Source organism: Pieris napi, chromosome 7 (assembly GCF_905475465.1).
Source record: "Pieris napi chromosome 7, ilPieNapi1.2, whole genome shotgun sequence".
Classification (NCBI taxonomy): Eukaryota; Metazoa; Arthropoda; class Insecta; order Lepidoptera; family Pieridae; genus Pieris; species Pieris napi.
Window position 1 is genome coordinate 12,929,647 of NC_062240.1, and position 18,370 is coordinate 12,948,016.

Sequence of the window (18,370 nt, forward strand, 5' to 3'; positions counted from 1 at the left end):
AACAAGGGAGGGTGGAAATATATAAAGTAAGGAGAATCGAAGCCCCTGTGACAGATTATCCAAGATATTAAAATTATTGTTGGTAGACAGTTTAACAGACTTGATCTATGACATAAAAACCAGGAACTAACTGATTTGTTCCTGTATACATGTCGCAAAAGAAGCAATGAGGCAAAAAGGTAGAAACCAATATACATAATCATTAATAATCAGGACTCTTCATATGTAGAAGATGAGAGTTCCTCAGCCCTGGAGGTTAGCTCCATAGATTGAGGAGGCTTCCACTACTAAACATATCAAATCTTTTTGTAAAACAAGGATCCAATAATTAAAAACAATAAAACCTTAATCTACCTTACATAAAAATAAAGTTCTAAGCAATTATTACAGTAAATGAAAACTATGTCGACATAATCCTCCAATATTCCCTATAATTTGGGAATATTGGAGGATTATGGTGGTCACACAATACCATGTCTGTCTACAAATTGACTATGTATATTTATCGCAGAAGATCGATCACATGCCTAGATATCAATAAAACAGACGCACAAATGCTACAAGTTATTACTGGATTTATTTCAAGAAGTTAAAATAACCACAACGAAATTAACAAAAAATCTCAACTTGCGACATTGGCATATTGAATGATTATATAGAATCGTTGTCTTTTACGATGCCGTCGACATGACATACGGCACAAGATAACGATTAATATTTTGGCTTTAAAGGTCTCATTACGTTTTTACCAATATCGAGTTACTTGTGACCTTCAAATACATGCTATACGTGTGAGGGGAACCAGCGGTATGTGGTATACGCTGGTTGCACACTGGGTTTATCTTTGGATATATGTACATAATTCTACTGGACGTGTGTATGTCACTGAACTCCTCTTGTTTGGGTGGCGCCCTGGATGGTGTAGGTCAGCCTGGCAGATAGCGCTAGGTATCTAGGTTATTTATCTATTCTGCAACTAAACAGCTGGTTTTTCAGGTACGAGTCTCGGATAGCTGAACTGGTAGAGCTCTTGGCGCGTAACCAAACGATCTGGGTTTGATCCCCAGTCTGAGCCATCCGAATTATTTCGGAATCGTTCGGAATTTCGTTCGCCGAAAAAGATTTCCAGGACGTCTGTCGGGAAAAAAAAAAAACTTAAATTTTTAGTGCATAACTGTTAAGTTACTAATTAATAAGTCTAAGTGTACACTATTAGTATTAAAACGAAGTACTTTATTTTATTGAAACTTCTAAATTAACATGTCAAAAGGAAGAGACTGACTGCCCACGACACAGATATCCTAGTGCACTATCTATTTACCTAAATATCTAATTGATTTATTCAAGCAGACAATTATAAGTGCATATTTATTATTGTGTTAGTTACAATGCTCAAATAAATCAGTGACGCTACAACCTCTTTAGGTCTTGGCCTCAGATTTCTGGATCTGTTTCATGATCATGTTTAAATCCAATAGGCAAGTAGGTGATCAGCCTTCAGTGCCTGACACACGCCGTCGATTGGGTCTAAGACATGTTGGTTTCCTCACGATGTTTTTCTTCACCGTTCGAGCAAATTTTAAATGCGGACATAGAAAGAAAGTCCATTGGTGCACAGCTGGGGATCGAACCTACGACCTCAGGTACAAGAGTAGCACGCTTAATCCACTAGGCCAACTCTGCTCAACAATAGTTACAATGTTTTCCTACATAATTATACAAGTAGGTTAGCTAAAAAGTATATTCAATCCTAAAAATAAAACGGGCACATGCAGTTCATTGCAATGACCCAACGGCCAATCCAGCGTTCCCGTTATTACCACCAGCATGCTGTTAGGGCTTCCCCGCACCGAACGCATTATTGAACTGGCATAAAAAACTTTGCAAAGATGTAAACAAACTATTTTAGTACTCGTAAGGCAAAAAAAAATGTTTTCGCGTACAGACAGTTCATACACATTGTATGCGCTCAGTGTACCTTGGCTTTAAGTTATGCAACAGTTTACTGGATCATTCAGTGCAACCCAGAGCGCTACTTTCTCACTGGACCGGAATATAAGGCTGCGTTTACATGTGATTCATCGACGTAAATGTATTACACACACATTTTCAGCTTTTTAGCAAAAATATTGTATTGTACGATAAATAAATGACATCCAGATAAATTCCTTAAAAAAATGTACCTACTCAACTACATTTCTCATTTCTATTATATTTGTCGTTGTATTACCTAGAGAATTAAATGTATGTTTGTTAGTTTATTTATATACAAGTTATGAGGATCCTATCAGGCCAATAATAATAAAAAAAATCAATGGCTTTATAACCCTAAATCGGTCTTCATTCCGTCTTTTCATTGCATCCGTTTCTTTAATCATTTTTATAGACAAGTATCTGATCACCCTTCTGTGTCTGACACATGTCGTAGACAAACCGTCCCTTGTGCAGAGTCTGTTTCAGCGCAGACGAATAAGTCACCCACGGGCTCTGGCTTCCCAACGAAAAGAAATCCGCGAAGCAGTGAGGTCGCTCCGTGAAGCCTGCGAAACTTCTGAGCTTCTGGAAGGAGCTAGGCTGGCTGAATTTGTCTGGTCAAGGCACAACGGAACAAATGAGCGTCTACGTGCGAAAATTCAGTCCAGACTACTTCTACGAGCTGTCGTCGATTTATAGGTTTTAATAAACATTTGCTCATTACCCTACCTTCACCGTAGGAAGATGCTATTGCGCACATAGTAAATTCCGTTGGTGCTCAGATAAGTGATCAGCACGCACGACCCCAGGGTTGAGGGTCGCACGCTTAAACCACTGGGCCAACACTGCTATCAAATAAGGCTTACGGTTGGTACCAAAAATTAACACAAGTAAAACCTTATGCAAGAGTTAAAATTAAATGTGCTCAAGTATACGAATTACGTGCGTAACATAATATGTATTTAGCTATTATAACATCAGAGCTATGTTAAGTAATCCGACCGTAACAAAACTTATTCAGACATTTATTTAATTAAACACGTTTTATTTAGACTGAGTAAAGATTTTTTGGGTTTACACTTTAAACTAAAAGAAGCGTTCATCTCTTTCTGTCAAATTGAGTTAACACTGTATTAAAAAGGGATACATCGTCAAAAGACATGTCTAACGTACAAATAGACACCGCATCGACGCTTTGGAAATGTGGTGCCGGCGACGGATGCTGCGTATTCCCCGGTCAGCTCATAGGAATAATGTTTCAATTTTAAATGAACTGCGTGTCACGGATGAAAGAGGCTTTCAATTATTCTCTTTCTAGTCTCCAGGGAGTGATGATATTCCTGCCATATCGCCCGGAAACCTTATGACAACCATGAAAAACTTATAATTACCGGGAAAGTGGATTAGCCTAACACGATGGACCGACCTGATTTCACCAAATCTGTTCTCTGAAGCCATTCACCTAGAGATCGTTAGAGATGGAAGCAGTTATGCAGTTCTGCCACAACGGGGTCGGGGGCGATCGGAAAAAAACGCATAGATGTAATTATAAATTAATCAGAGATATAGTGGTTTTCATTAGTGTATGCCGCCCATGGACACTCACATTGCCAGACGGCTCGCTAGTGAGTTGCCAACCTTTTAAAGACTGGTAGACCCTTTTCTTGGAGGACCCTAGTTGATATTTAACTAATCGAAGTTTATATTACGACTATGCTCCGTAGATTAAAAACTCAATAATTGTTAATAGTTTTGGGATGTTGCTAATAAACGAATAAAACGTGCATTAATTTTTTACGTTATTTTAATGAAACAATAATTATTTCGGTCACAATTTAACCTTGAATGAAGCTTATTAAGTGTCAGTGATGTAAGAAAGTTCGATCTCGGGTCGTATGTCAGCCGGTTTTGTGGTAAATTACACATGCGTTTATGTCAGGTATAAAAAGTACCTCGCAACCCTTGTCCTTATCAATTGAGCCCAAAGGTGCAATAAGCAACATGTACTTCAAAGTAAGATCGATTTTAAAAATGTTCGAAATTTAAAAATTCGTATATTCTACCCGGCATTTACGAATTTTTAAATTTCGAACATTTTCATTTTTAAACATACTTCAAAAAAACTGAGTTCGTTTATGGTGTTTACTTTCAAGCGTTCTATTATTGTCTTTGAAATTTCCAGATCGCAGTTATCAGCTTCTTGGTGGCGGCCTGCCAAGCCGGTCTCATCACCGAAGGTCACTCTGCGGTCTCCTCTCAGAGTATCACTCGTCACGACCAGCCTACTCATGGAGCGTATGCACCTATCGTCGCCCACGGAGCACCCCTCATTCACGCTGGCCCCCTAGTCCAGCATGTCGCTCCCATCTCTCATGGTGCACCCATCGCTTATGCCCGTGATCATGTTGAAGAAATCGTAAGTATTGTTTGCTATTAGAACTTATAAAAGAGATACTAATTTAATAGAAATTAAAAGCAAGTTAGAGCTGTACGACATTAAATATGATTTTTAACCTTAATTATAACTACAAAAAGATAATGTTTATAAATAACTAGCTGACCCGGCAAACGTTTGTTTTGCCAAGTATATATATTATTTCTAGGAAACATTTTTTTATTTCAGAAAAAATAACTATCTACAATAATAAAAATAGGGGTTTATCGTAGAGGGGTGAAAATTAGGGGTTGTATTTATTTCTGTCTGCCGTATCATAAAAAAATAAAAACATAAAATTTTATGTAAAAAATAAAAATTTAGGGGTGGATCGGACCACCCTTAACATTAAGGGGTTTGAAACATATATAGTAGCCGATTCTCAGACTTACTGAATATGCATAAACATTGCATAAGAATCGGTCGAGCCGTTTCGGAGGAGTATGGGAACGAACATTGTGATACGAGAATTTTATATGTTAGATAACTAATATTTAAAACAATTTTAATTAGAGCATATTCTTACTAAATACTGCAACTATTATTAAGTAATATTTTCGCTTTAAACATAAGTCACTGTGGAGATTGGTAAACATTCCTTGACCAATAGGGAAGTGATCTCATTTATTATCGTAACTATACCATTAGATAAAGGGACTTGAATAAATTCGAGCGACCACTCTATTTATGATGCAAGGCAGCTTTGCATATCCGCGAATTGCGATTAAATAACAGTCGCAAGGTGTCGCTGTCGATGAGTACTAGTGAAAACTGGTTCAATAGTATGTCACTCATTTATTATAGGTTTAGGGTTAGTAAAGGGTTTTATAAGATTCGATGTAGGGAATCAAGTAAACACGACATATGATATATCGGGTATAATTCATCTTAATAAAATAAATAAATCATACAATCGTCATTTATGACAAAGGGTTGTAACAAAATTCATATCGCTAGTACCCACACTAGCTCCCTAGTGTGGGCCCTATGTTGTGGGTAACAAGATAACATTTATTCAGTGGTGATTCGAAATCCAATTTGGCTATCGTAATTTTTATGTTATTAGCGAGTTTGTATCTGGATAGTTTGAATATCTCAGAATCTATAGATTGGGAAATTTTATTATGGAAAGGGCATTAATGCATTGGTCAAACACAATTAGAGTACATTTCTCTTATAGACTAAACCGTTACATATACGTATGTTATAGGTATCTTATTTATACTGACACCACAATTTCACAGTTAATTATTTCTGTGTTCCTAAATAGGTATTCCAACAAAACAGCTTACAAAACAAATGGCATTAACAAATATGTATGAAAGGTTTTATCAAAAAGTTTATAGATACTGTTTCCTAAAATACAAACTGAGATATGAATTGTATTAGTTAAATATAATTAATCCAATAATAATTTAGTATACTCCACGTTTACAACAAACATTCTATTTATTTTATATAAAATCTCATAACAAAGTCACCACGACTCTTTCTATATTATTATATTATAATATAATTGGACTAGTCTTCACGTAACGTTTTCATCCTTTAAAATTTGCACCATAAACTCATTTCTAAGATAATACTAATACATTATAGTTTATGATGAAAAACAAAGTGAAGGGACATTGTGATAAAAATTATACATCGTAAAACGACCCAATTAAATTGTTATTGTGTAAGTTGTCATTACAACAGTGTAATGTTCATTTTATCAATCACGTCATCATAGACTGAAATTGGTAATGTTAATCAAACGTGTATCACTGTTAATTAAGTAGACAACGAGAAACGTTTGTTATGAAACTTCACAAGCAATGTATTTACTTTCTCATGCTTCATCTTTAGGTTCTAAACTTTTTTAAATTGAAAACTGGTACTATTAAAAGAAAATAAAAATATATTTATTTCCCTAAAAAAATCTTGATTTACAGCTAGATAGTTTTGATTTAGTATGATATTTTTTCGCATTATTATAATATATAATTGATATTTAGCCTTGTTTTATTAAAATACAGAAATTTCAATTAAACTAATATAAATGAAAGCTGCCAAAATAAAAAAATTATATCAATGCTACGTCAGAGGCATATTGCGTATGTCATAAAAGTAATTTACATAGTAAATTAAATGAATTGGTATCTAACATCGAATGTAATTTATTGACTTAAATCATAAATATGTGAATATCATACATATTAATGCTTAAGGTGAATAAATGTAGCACAAGCAGATATACGATAACTTCTCACCGCAACACTAAAATAAAGCCACTAAGCCAAATAAAGTTTGGTATAAAGGGTTGATAAACCTCCCCTTTGACAGTTACAAAAGTCAAAAATCATTTATTCAAGTGGGTAACACAATGTACACCTGTGAACGTCAAAAAAGAAATAAACATTAAATGCTTCTAATTTTACATTTACTGCCAGTTTTCAAATCAAGGGCGTAGAACGGAAGAGAAGAACTCGCAATAAATTTCCATCTTCCATCAGGTCGAATATATGAGTATACTCCATAGATGACATATAGCTGATTTATATTTATATTGCATATTGTATTCAAGCTCTAACGAATTACAGGCACCAGCCCACTACGAGTTCTCGTACTCCGTAGAAGACCCTCAGACCGGAGACCACAAGTCTCAACACGAGAGCCGCGAAGGTGATGTCGTGAGGGGACAATACTCTCTGGTCCAACCCGATGGTGTTGTCAGGACCGTGGAATACTCCGCTGACGACCACACTGGGTAAGCATTTCGACTTTTTTTTTATGTAATAGGAGGCAAACGGGCAGGAGGCTCACCTGATGTTAAGTGATACCGCCGCCCATGATGCGTTGCCGGCCTTTTAAGAATTCATTCAAACGGTCAAATAATTAATAATTATTTACACTTTGATTATTTGGTAATATGTAATTAGTGATCAGAATATGTTTTAAATTGGTATATAGTATGTCATCATCTACGTATATATATGAAGGCTGTATGATTGTATTCGTAAGAATAATATATTTATTTTTTGATAGTCGTGATATCATAGATTTTAAACAAAGCCTATCAAAAGGAAATAGTAATTTATTATTATGTGATATTGGTTAAAGTTAATGTAATGATTAAATACTTAAAATAACCACGCCGTTACCACCACCACCACGTTAGACTTGTAAAGAGCCTTTCTTCTCGTAGTATGAATTGGAAGCGAATTGTGATCGTCAAAATGGTAATAGAAAAGGTGTTTTCGTCTAGCACCAGTTTTCTTTTCTAACATAGATTTTATATTTGCATAATTAAATTCATTATATAATATCGAAAGTTTTTAGTTCTAATCTCTCATAACTATTCATGAAAAATCTAAAAACTGGTGACGCGGTGCATGAATTGGAACGCGAAAGTGTACCAACTTGAACTTGTGCCAGTTACGTCATACATATGTGACCAGCTGATTTTAATTACGCGCAACAGCTTAAACGAGTTTTAATAAACAAAGTGCTATGCTCATATGTTCATCAACAACCTTCCATGAAGGGTATAGCAGCATAACTCACCGCACTGCTCAAGTACTGGTTATACAAGTTCTTTCTTTCACTATACGAGCAAGTGTTAGTGCATAGAAAAGTGCATTCCTAGGGTTAGAACGCAAGATCTTCTCAAAGGAAACTTAACTAGATAGCATTTCTCTTACATATTATTAACGCTTAATTGTTAACTTTGACTGGAAATTATACAAATACAGTAAATTTCACTTAATTAATGCTCTTACTGAAGAACTATTAAAAGATATATTTTTCTAAGATGTATATTTCTTTTCAATCTTTTACCGTACCAGTTTCACTAGGAATAGCAAAGTAGAACAGCTAGCGAGACTAACTAGGCAAGGACAATGTGATTTATCTGCACAAACGTTTCGGCCAATAGATCTGATAAAATCACTACCAACACTTTGTTTTGCAACGTAAATTAAGATGATATTATATTTAACTTATACGGTTGAAAACAATTACAAAAATCTTGAGTGAGCTGGAATGGTGCTATGTTTACCTTAAACGTACAATTTTGTTAGTAAGTAAAAAGTGGGTTTCTCAAAAAACTAAAATAATTTTCGAAATTTAAATATTCTTGTCCACAGTTTCAACGCCGTTGTACACAACTCAGCACCATCAGCGCATGCTGCTGCAGCCCAAGCCCAAGCCACGCCACTTGCCCACGCCGGTCCCATCGTCCATGCTGGCCCCATTGTCCATGCATCGCCAATTGTACACCATGCCCCAATTCTACACGCCGCTCCCCTCGTTCATGGCCCAGTGGTCCATGCTGGTCCTTTCCTGACCCATCATTAAGTATTTATCCAATTTTAGTTTTTAACAATAGAAATAAATCGTTAATTTATAACAAGCTTTCATTATATTTGTTTGTGTCCCTAAGTCAGCAACTTTTGTGCGAACTTTACTCTAACAGATTTGCATGAAACGAAATGTCAATTGAGCTTCAAAGCTCATTATTTTTCATGACTTTAAAGCTAGAAACATACTAAGCGCCTTAATAATATACGATTATTTCTTGGTTTTGTGTGAGAGTATATTTAAAAAAATTATAAAACTCATCAGTGGCGCTACAACCTTCTTAGGTCTGGGCCTCAGATTTGTGTATCTATTTCATGATCATTTGTCAGTTAAGGCAATTAGGTGAACAGCCTCCTGTGCGTAACACACGCCGTAAACTTTTTAGGTCTAAGGCAAGCCGGTTTCCTCACCATGTTTTCCTTCACAGTACGAGTGTTAAATGCGCACATAGAAAGAAAATCCATTGGTGCACAGCCGGGTTCGAACCTACGACGTCAGGGATGAGAGTCGCAAGATGAAGCCAATAGCCCAACACAGATCTATGAGAGTATATGTACGAGACAAAATAAACCAAACTATATCTACATACCATTTGAGAAGTGATCATACAATTTGTAAATTATTCTATGCGATGGAGAGAGGAACAGTACAAAGTTTGTTTGTTAAACTTGACAGCTTTTATACAAAATGGATCTTCCGCTCATTACAATATTATGTTAATCCAGCTTCGGAAGTGCTCTTCTGCAATCGCATTGTTCGTTCGCTATTGTTCTTAGCTTCCGAGCCGCATATATTTGTTTATGCAACGCATATGAATTAATACACGACGTAACCGTATCCGATAAAAAATCATTAATTTCTATCACGTAGCTGTCTTCCTAATTGATTTCGATTTTACGCTGCTGCACTGTAAAATTGGTTTATTAATATAAGATTTATTGTTGTGTCTGCTTTGTCTAGGGGGTTTTTTAGGTTTCGACATCTTTCTTCTGTGTAATTAGTTCTGCGTAAATTTACTTTTTACCTATCCGGAACGCTTTTTGAGATAAATCGTTCCAAATTTTACCCATATACATATATTTATTTATAGCCAAATATTTTCTGAAACATCATGAGACATCACTGAAACATCATGTAGTATTACGATCTCGCCTAACTTAAGATAGTAATTTATGTCTAAAAAAATTTCGTAATAAGGATATTTAACATAGGCATTCAAAGTTTTTCATCCCCATTTTTTAGTTAAAATAACTCGTATGGAGAGATTTGAATACAACATTTTCACCAGCGTTAATTAGTACACCGTTACCTTTTTAATAAAATAATTAGAAACGGTTTACAAAACTAAGCTATGAATTGAAACCTATACTCATAGTACCAAATAGCGTCTTAATCAAATCATTTTGTGTTACAACTCCTTAAATATCAAGATCCGAGCAATTAAGGTCATTACGAAAATAGGTTTCTGTACAATTTACATGATTAATTTCTTGTCATCTTCACCAAGATTTACCTTATAGCGGAAATATCGAAATCATTTATATTTCGTAATTTGACAACGACGTATTCAATTTAAATTATAATTTCTCAAAACTTTTGTCAGACGACCTAAATATTTTTTTTTTACTAACATAAACCTACAAACCAATTTATTTTATTATTCGTTTAATAATAAATACAGTAAAAATTCGAATTTTGTTGAGAACTTTGTGACCTGGTTAAAATAATAATCGTAGATAACTTCTGTAAAACTTAACAAAAGACAATAATTTAACAATTTCCTAACATATTTAAACTCATATATTTAAAAGTATGCCAATTCTTAAAAGACCGGCAACGCACTTGCGTGCCTTCTGGCAATGTGAATGTCCACGGGAGGCTGTAGCACTTAACACCAGATGAGCCTCCTGACCGTTTACTTTCTATTAGATAAAAAAACAGCTATTACTGGGAAACAGCAAAAAAAAAATAACATCGAAATTTTACGTTTGTAAGCATCGTCATCAAATTGTTTATACAATAATAATCGAACCAATAAATTGTCAGAAATTAAAGAATTACATCAATCAATACGCTCACGGATGTGTGAACTTGTGTAACAATACCTAATTACTGTACTTACGTAACGTAATTTCTTGAATTTACGAAAATTGTTTCGCGTTACTCCAATTTATAAATGAAATTTTGACCATGGCTTACATTAACTGCGAGCTTACATCGCCTTAGGTAATTGAATTAAAAATGAGACAGTATCAGATATTAGTATGATACATGAAAAACCTCACAATATTCGTTTTTTATTTTAATCGAAGTAATACGTAATATTTCTACTAACTAGTGTTAGTCAATAGTCATGTTGATGAAATATTGATAACAAAGCTAACTGAAACGATAGGAGCCTTCCATAAAACTAGTCTTTGCAAAGTCCAAAGGTCATTAGGATCTAATGCTTCATTTGCCAGGTACCATATAAAAAAATCGGCTTTTTATTTCAACAATAGATCCAAAAGTATCCATGAACTTGATTGACCTTAAGTGGATTTAAAATTTACATACAAATCTGCCGGTACATCTTCAAACCATCATCCTAAGTACATCGGCATGTAAATGCATACATTATCTTAATTTTAATTGCAGTTTCATCTTTCTGGACATTAAACATTTAAGTCAGGGTGAAGGTCGGCTTTAAGAAGTGATCTCCAATAATCTGAATAATACGTTACTTAACTCTTTTGATGTAGTTTTTTATTTCTTTAGTCTATGGTATAAGTATAGACTATAGCCGTCTATGGTATTTGCTACATACGACGATACGATTTCAAATCAATGTTGGATCAACATAAATCTGGCACGATGATAACAAAATAATCATAGAATTCTTGCCTACTTTGTTATCTTGCCCACAGTGAACTGAATTAAGAAAGCTTTTCAAATATGAATTATTCTCTTTTTTTACTGTTTGTTTTAAAGTAATCAAACAATTACGTGTAAATGGTAGATTTAATATGATATGGTAAAGCAAAATTTGTCAGTTGAATTTAACATTGCTATGGTTGATTGATTTTTAAGATTATATTTCAGAGATACGTTTCGCTTATTTGCAATAGAAGTAATTTTAGTAGTCGACTATACGACATATACATATATTATATCGTATTTCCTTAGTTCCAGTCTTACTTATTAAATATAAAAAATTGAGACGTACTAAATTGTATCATAAAAGGCTTAATAAACGACTCAAATATAGTCAAGTCAAGTCTCAAGTCTTTCCTCCAACTTCGATTTTGTTCCCTTTCAAGTAGTGACTCTTGGGCCGTGGGGTTCAAGTGCACAGGAGCTAATTAAAGATTTTAGTTGGCCCCTAGTAGATAGTAACCGGTAAGTACCCGGTAACGCCAGAGCTGGTGCTTTCCTCGCTCAACGAATAAGTATCGCAATATCATAGGAAATACTCCCAGTGTTAAACACTGCCACAGGGACCAAACTTTTTAATTTTGTTTTATAAAAGAATGTAATTTGTCACTAATATAAAAAGTAGATAGATAATATGCTGATTCAAATGTCTGGAACAGTTTGTTCCATAAATAGGTTTCTTTTTTAAAAATAGCACAAACAGAGCGGTGAATTAAATTAAATATAGTAATAAAACCTCTTAGAATTCCCCAGTCCCCGGGGACAAGATTCTATTCTGTTACAGGATGTCATAACGCTAAGCTAAGCTCTATTGACCAAGAAATGTTGCTTATTTAGATATGAATCTTAGTTGTCGCTGCATATTGGTCACGTAAAACAAAAGACAGGCTAGAGAAAACGAGAGAGACGTGATCGAGATATTTCGTGATTTATTTCCCTATTAGGGACGTTTAAAATGCTTTTATGAGGTAATGCATGACAAAGACTTATCGTTTCCTTCTTGTGTTATTAAAAAGAGAAAGTATATTACTTTTTTAAAGCTTCGCTTCCTTTATTTTAACTAAAAATACAATTTGTAATACATTTTAGTCTGTTATTACCGATGAACTGTGAAACCGAAGAACTGTATTGACATGACCTAGTGGCTTCAGTTTGCGACTTTTATCCCTGAGATGGTAGCTTCATTCCCCGGCTATGTACTAAGGGACTTACTGTTTATGGCCGCATTTAACATTCGCTTAAATGGTGAAGGAAAACATCGTGAGGAAACCGGCTTGCCATAGGCCCAAAAAATCTAAGGCGTGTGTCAGGCACAGGAGGCTCATCACCTACTTACCTATAAAATTGACAAATGATCATGAAACAGATCCAAAAATCTGAGGCCCAGACCTAAATAGGTAGCACCACTAATTTATTTATTTATATTGATGAATTGCTTTAGCTTGAGTCAAGATTTTAATGCCATCATAATGGGTTTGAATTCAAGAGATATGAAATAATTTCCTTAAAATTATCTATATTCATACATTATACAAGCGTCTACTCCTTTGTCGAATTTAATTGAAAAGGTCCTAAAAAGGCTTTCAAAGGTTTTCGCAATTATAATAGCTAGTTCTGGGTAAAACAACAAACTAGATTATCAAAAATAATGTTTTTAAAAAGCATTGTATAGTAAAAAATATTTAATCAAATCTATTCTGTGAAAATTATGCTCCATTTTCTATTGTTTACAAGTTAATTCCCTTGAACTGCAGTACTATAATTTTACGTAATTACCACATTATCAAATCGCTATGTTCTTGCGTAGACGCTGCGTACGACGCCGCATCTCACTGCTTAACATAATATAAAAGTCGGTGGTGCACCTTCTTGGTATCAGTCGTGTGTGGTCGGTCTGACGAAGCAAACCTTATTCAGTCGAAATGTTCGTAAAAGTAAGTGGAATTTGTGTTTTATCCCGTTGCAAGTGAAAGGATAGCTAGGCACATTTATTGGAGCATGTTTCGTATAATGGAGTTTGAGACCATTCAAACCGCCAAAATATCGTTTATTTTAATTAATATCTTTTTTATTTATTTATTTGTTTGCTCCATATTTTTTTTTTTACAATATACCTCACTTATTTTTAGCACAAAAACATAATCTATTTCTTTAATCCATTAAATTCTAGCACTACTTAAGATTGTATACAATACTTTATCTAAGTAGAATAAGTGGAATAAACAAAAATGCGTTTAAACTCCCAGTTAGCCAGCACTAACATGTAAATGATTTCTCAGGTTTGAATCTTCAAACTTAATCTAAACTAATATTATATTGGGCTGAAAGGGTATATTAATCTGTCTCTACGTTTGCAAACGTTGCAATAGAGTTCGAGTAAATTCAATGTACCATTGGTTTTGCAGGCCGCAGTAATCCTCTCCGTGGTAGCAGTAGCAGCAGCCGGTGTAGTGCATCTTGGTCACGGATATGCCGGCGAGGGCTACGGCCACGAGGCTGTCGCGTACGCGCCAGTCGCACACGTTGGATACGAGGGCCATGATCAGCACGTTGACTATCATGTAAGTATAGCATTTATAGCGAAGTTTCAGAAGAAAAATATATTAACGTGCAGCAGTTATTGTATAAAATTTCAATAACCTGGGGATGTGAAATATTAAAGATAGAGCTTAAAACTAGGCGTAAATATAGAATATAGTTGACCGCCTCTCTATCTCAATCTCAATTTCCTTTTTAAAAGTTAAACCTTTATCATCGCAGGTTCAATTCAAAATGTACTATTCTAATATAATTACCTCCCCAAATTCACGTAAATGAACATAATACTGAGCCTATAAAAATTATCAATAAATAAGAAAAGAAATTGTCAGTTTTTTCTGGACGAATATTGTATAGCGTGAAATCAAATTTGGACTTAACGGTAACAGTTAGTTGTGGTAGCAATAGTTATATAATTATAAACACATATTCAGTACATATGATATTCTCGGCATATACTTAATATGATAACAAAATACAATCACTATCTTAGCACACCAGCTATCACAATAAATATATACAATCTACACAATGGGTTACTCAACTAACAAACATAAAATTAAATGAACTCAACCCACAATTTAGTTTCGGTGTAATATAATGACCGAGGGACGCCCGCGCAATGAGAGCATGCATGAAGTTTCACAATCTCCTGAGAAAAAACTTAAATAAACATTATGGTCATGGACATTTGCAACACTTAGCACTTCATAAACATTAGCAAATACGGAAAATAATCTTTACGAATTCTCCAATATGGAATTGCTCTACTTTGCCAAAAGGAAACATTAAAAAATGTATACAAACTACAGGTTTTACTGACCATAAAAATGTGTAGCTCGTTTAACATCCTGTTCCTAACAAGTATAATATGTATTTAAAAGTAAAATACAATTAACAGTATACCAAACTCTTGGTAGAAGTGGCTTAAAATTAGAATTGTTTTTTTATAACAACCCTGATCAAAAGGGAAAATATTTAATAATATTATTTATTAACATTTTTCAATTACCACAGCATGTAAATAAAATAATACCGATACTATAAACAACAGACTTAATTCGAAAATAGAATTCGATAACAATTTCCATTTCTGGGCAATTTAAGTAACTTATTGTATTGTACCTGTTTCACCATAAAGTGTGGATGGCGTAATACAATAGTAACTAATTGATACTTGCGTAATTCTGACGTGTTGTTACCCGATTAACGTGTCGCTTCCGGGATAAATATCTGTGAACAATCCAGCTTTACTTTTACCAATATTACGTCATCGGGTTCTCACTCCGTACGAATTACTTAGCCTATTCGTAACAAAGTCACGCAAATCATCGCCTGTTGCATTCTTAAAGTATGTAATTATTAAATGTTAATTTTTTTCATGTAATAGCATACTGGTTGTTAAATTAATTTCAAAATAGTTTCGAGTTAAAATAGTTGTTTTAATTTTTAGCCTACAGTTAGATCACAAAATTTTACACATAATTTGAAATAACTTGATACTACTTTGAACAAAACTTAAACATTATATAACAGTTACAAAACAAAAGGAAATGTAATGGTTCTAATACGGCGTTTAGGTTGTCATAAATAGAGCGTCATAAGTTATAATTTGATAATTATGTAACGATTTAATCCTGCTCGTGACTCTAGAGCCAATATTTGTGCTCGTTTTCCCAGGACATTGTGAAACTGAGATAATGACTGGCATGATGGACGAAATCGTTTGCAAATAGTACTCGCGTTTAATAACAGATATGAATTAAGTTTGGTTTCGCAAACGCGACAATTTTAATGGAGGATGGTTTGCTGCGATTAAGTCAACAGGACATACCGATGCAATCTTTGTTTACGAAATCTTTTAGTTTTATTGTTTAGTGTTAATTGAGAGTCAAATTCTGTTCAGCTACAGTTTAATAAAATATTCTGATAAAACGCGCGCGCGTTGATGTCTACTTCAAGTCTCATTTAATAATTTACATTTTTATTTATTCCATTTTGCTAGTTTCTTGTTAATAGTTGAAAATTTTAGTAAAATAAATCAGTGGCACTGCAACCTTTTTAGGTGGCCTCAGATTTCTGAATCTGTTCCATGATAATTTGTCAATCTAATAGGAAAGTAGGTGATCGGCCTCCTGTGCACACACGCCGTCGAATTTTTGGGTGTAAGACTAGCTGATTTTCCTTATAATTTTTTTCTTCACCGTTCGAGTGAATGTTAAATGCGCACAGAGAAAGTCCATTGGTGCATAGCCAGGGTTTTCAGATTAGAGAAAGAAATGTGTGATAAACACTAAATAGATTCTACTTTTTATGTCTAATAATATATAACCTGCTTTTAGGCCCATCCTAAATACGACTACTCATACTCCGTGTCGGACCCGCACACTGGTGACCACAAGACACAGCACGAGGCCCGTGATGGTGACGTCGTTAAGGGAGAATACTCTCTCTTGCAACCCGATGGCTCCTTCCGCAAAGTCACCTACACCGCTGACGATCACAACGGGTAATATTTTTATACAGTTCGTTACTAACCCAACACTAAGGAAATTAAGATTTTGTCGTTCTATACAGATACATAATATAGATACGCGTAATCTAAAGCATCAATAAAAATCTACTTTTATGACATTTGAAATGTTGTATCGTACCAATTATATCTATCATAGGTACTACAAAACAGTGGCACAAATCAAATTAAATATCTTGATCCACATTTGTATTTATCTAATAAAATTAAGCCTCTTAGCCCATTTTACTATCTATAAAATGGTTTTCATAGCTATCACTATAGACAGAAAAGCCCGTGGTAATATTACTAGCTAAAACGGTAAAACTAACGGTGACCACGGTATTTAAATTACAACACCTAATAATTACACTTTGCTCGAAATAATAATATATTTTTCTTTCCAGTTTCAACGCGGTAGTCCACAACACCGCCCCAGTGCATGCTGAGTACCACTGATGTGGTGTGAGGGTCGAGAGGCAGAGCTCCTATGTGATATTACGTGTACCTTATTTTAAATAGTCTTTAGTCCACAACGAACTTTATGTTATAAGACTGCGGCGAATAAACTTAACAAAACATTTTTGGATTTTTACTGTAACACCTTTCAAACTTTTACTTTAGATATACGTTGATTGACGACTCATTGGTCTAGTGGTTAGTACTCCTGACTGCGAATCCATGGGTCCCGGGTTCGATCACCGGCTGAGACGAACATCGATGTGATGAGCATTTGGTGTTGTGCTTAGGTCTTGGGCGTTTAAATATGTATTTATATCTCTATCTATCTATAATATGTATATATATCCGTTGCCTAGTACCCATAACACAAGCTTCACCAGCTTAGCATGGGACTAGGTCAATTGGTGTGAATGGTCTTTAAAAAAATTGTTATGCCTCAATACATTTTACATATACATTGCAGTATAGAACCATTTTCAAAAAATAGTATTAAATATAATGTTACTTCATTGTCAAAGAAAGTAAATTTAATTATTACAGACATTATACTTCTTCTCGGGAAGTCTTTCCCTTCTTCTATATTCTTTTCCTTGTGAAATGAAGAGTTTTCTCAAAAACTTTGTTGAACTAATTAAAATCATTTTACAAAAAGAATTAATATACACTGATATTAATCCCTCGGTGGATTTACTGTACCTTGGTGATTATCCTGCATACAGGTTCGATTTCTAGTGAAACAATAATTGTCCTTTAATAAAAAGCACACAGTAGGTTTAACGTTTGCTTGACTATTAAGTAAAACTCTACATTAAATGCAAATATATACTACGTCAATCTTGATCCATAAAGAAATAGATTACTTTCAAACACAATATTAATGTTATTTTCTATTTAGTATTTTTAATGTTTATCTTAAAACTTAACTGAATTGTTGCTTGACTTTCTAAGATTAAGCAATGACATTCTTCAATTATAATTACAGTACACATAATAAATCCTGTTTTATGTTATTTCCATAAAATATTAACTTATATTATGAGCTTACAATGAAAATGAAAAGGCAGGGTAAACATACCAATTCATTATATAATTAATTCCAATAAAATTTTAATTTATAGTATATATTGGAATATCATGGAATCTCGCATCTTTTCTAACGAATTGTTTTTTAAATGTTTTATTTTGGCCTGTTTCTC

General features: G+C 34.2%; 2 protein-coding genes across 2 annotated transcripts; both read left to right on the forward strand.

Annotated features, from left to right (window-relative positions):
- Window positions 1–3,975: 3,975 nt before the first annotated feature.
- On the forward strand, window positions 3,976–8,798 carry LOC125051294 (cuticle protein 7-like). Its single transcript, XM_047651509.1, has 4 exons — window positions 3,976–3,987; window positions 4,157–4,390; window positions 6,991–7,157; window positions 8,536–8,798. The coding sequence occupies exons 1-4, from the start codon at window positions 3,976–3,978 to the stop codon at window positions 8,744–8,746; spliced, it is 624 nt and encodes a 207-aa protein (XP_047507465.1). The 3' UTR covers window positions 8,747–8,798.
- Window positions 8,799–13,479: 4,681 nt separating this feature from the next.
- On the forward strand, window positions 13,480–17,293 carry LOC125051036 (cuticle protein 19-like). The gene is made up of 4 exons (XM_047651157.1): window positions 13,480–13,596; window positions 14,068–14,223; window positions 16,543–16,709; window positions 17,120–17,293. The coding sequence occupies exons 1-4, from the start codon at window positions 13,585–13,587 to the stop codon at window positions 17,169–17,171; spliced, it is 387 nt and encodes a 128-aa protein (XP_047507113.1). The 5' UTR covers window positions 13,480–13,584; the 3' UTR covers window positions 17,172–17,293.
- The last annotated feature ends 1,077 nt before the right edge of the window (window positions 17,294–18,370 follow it).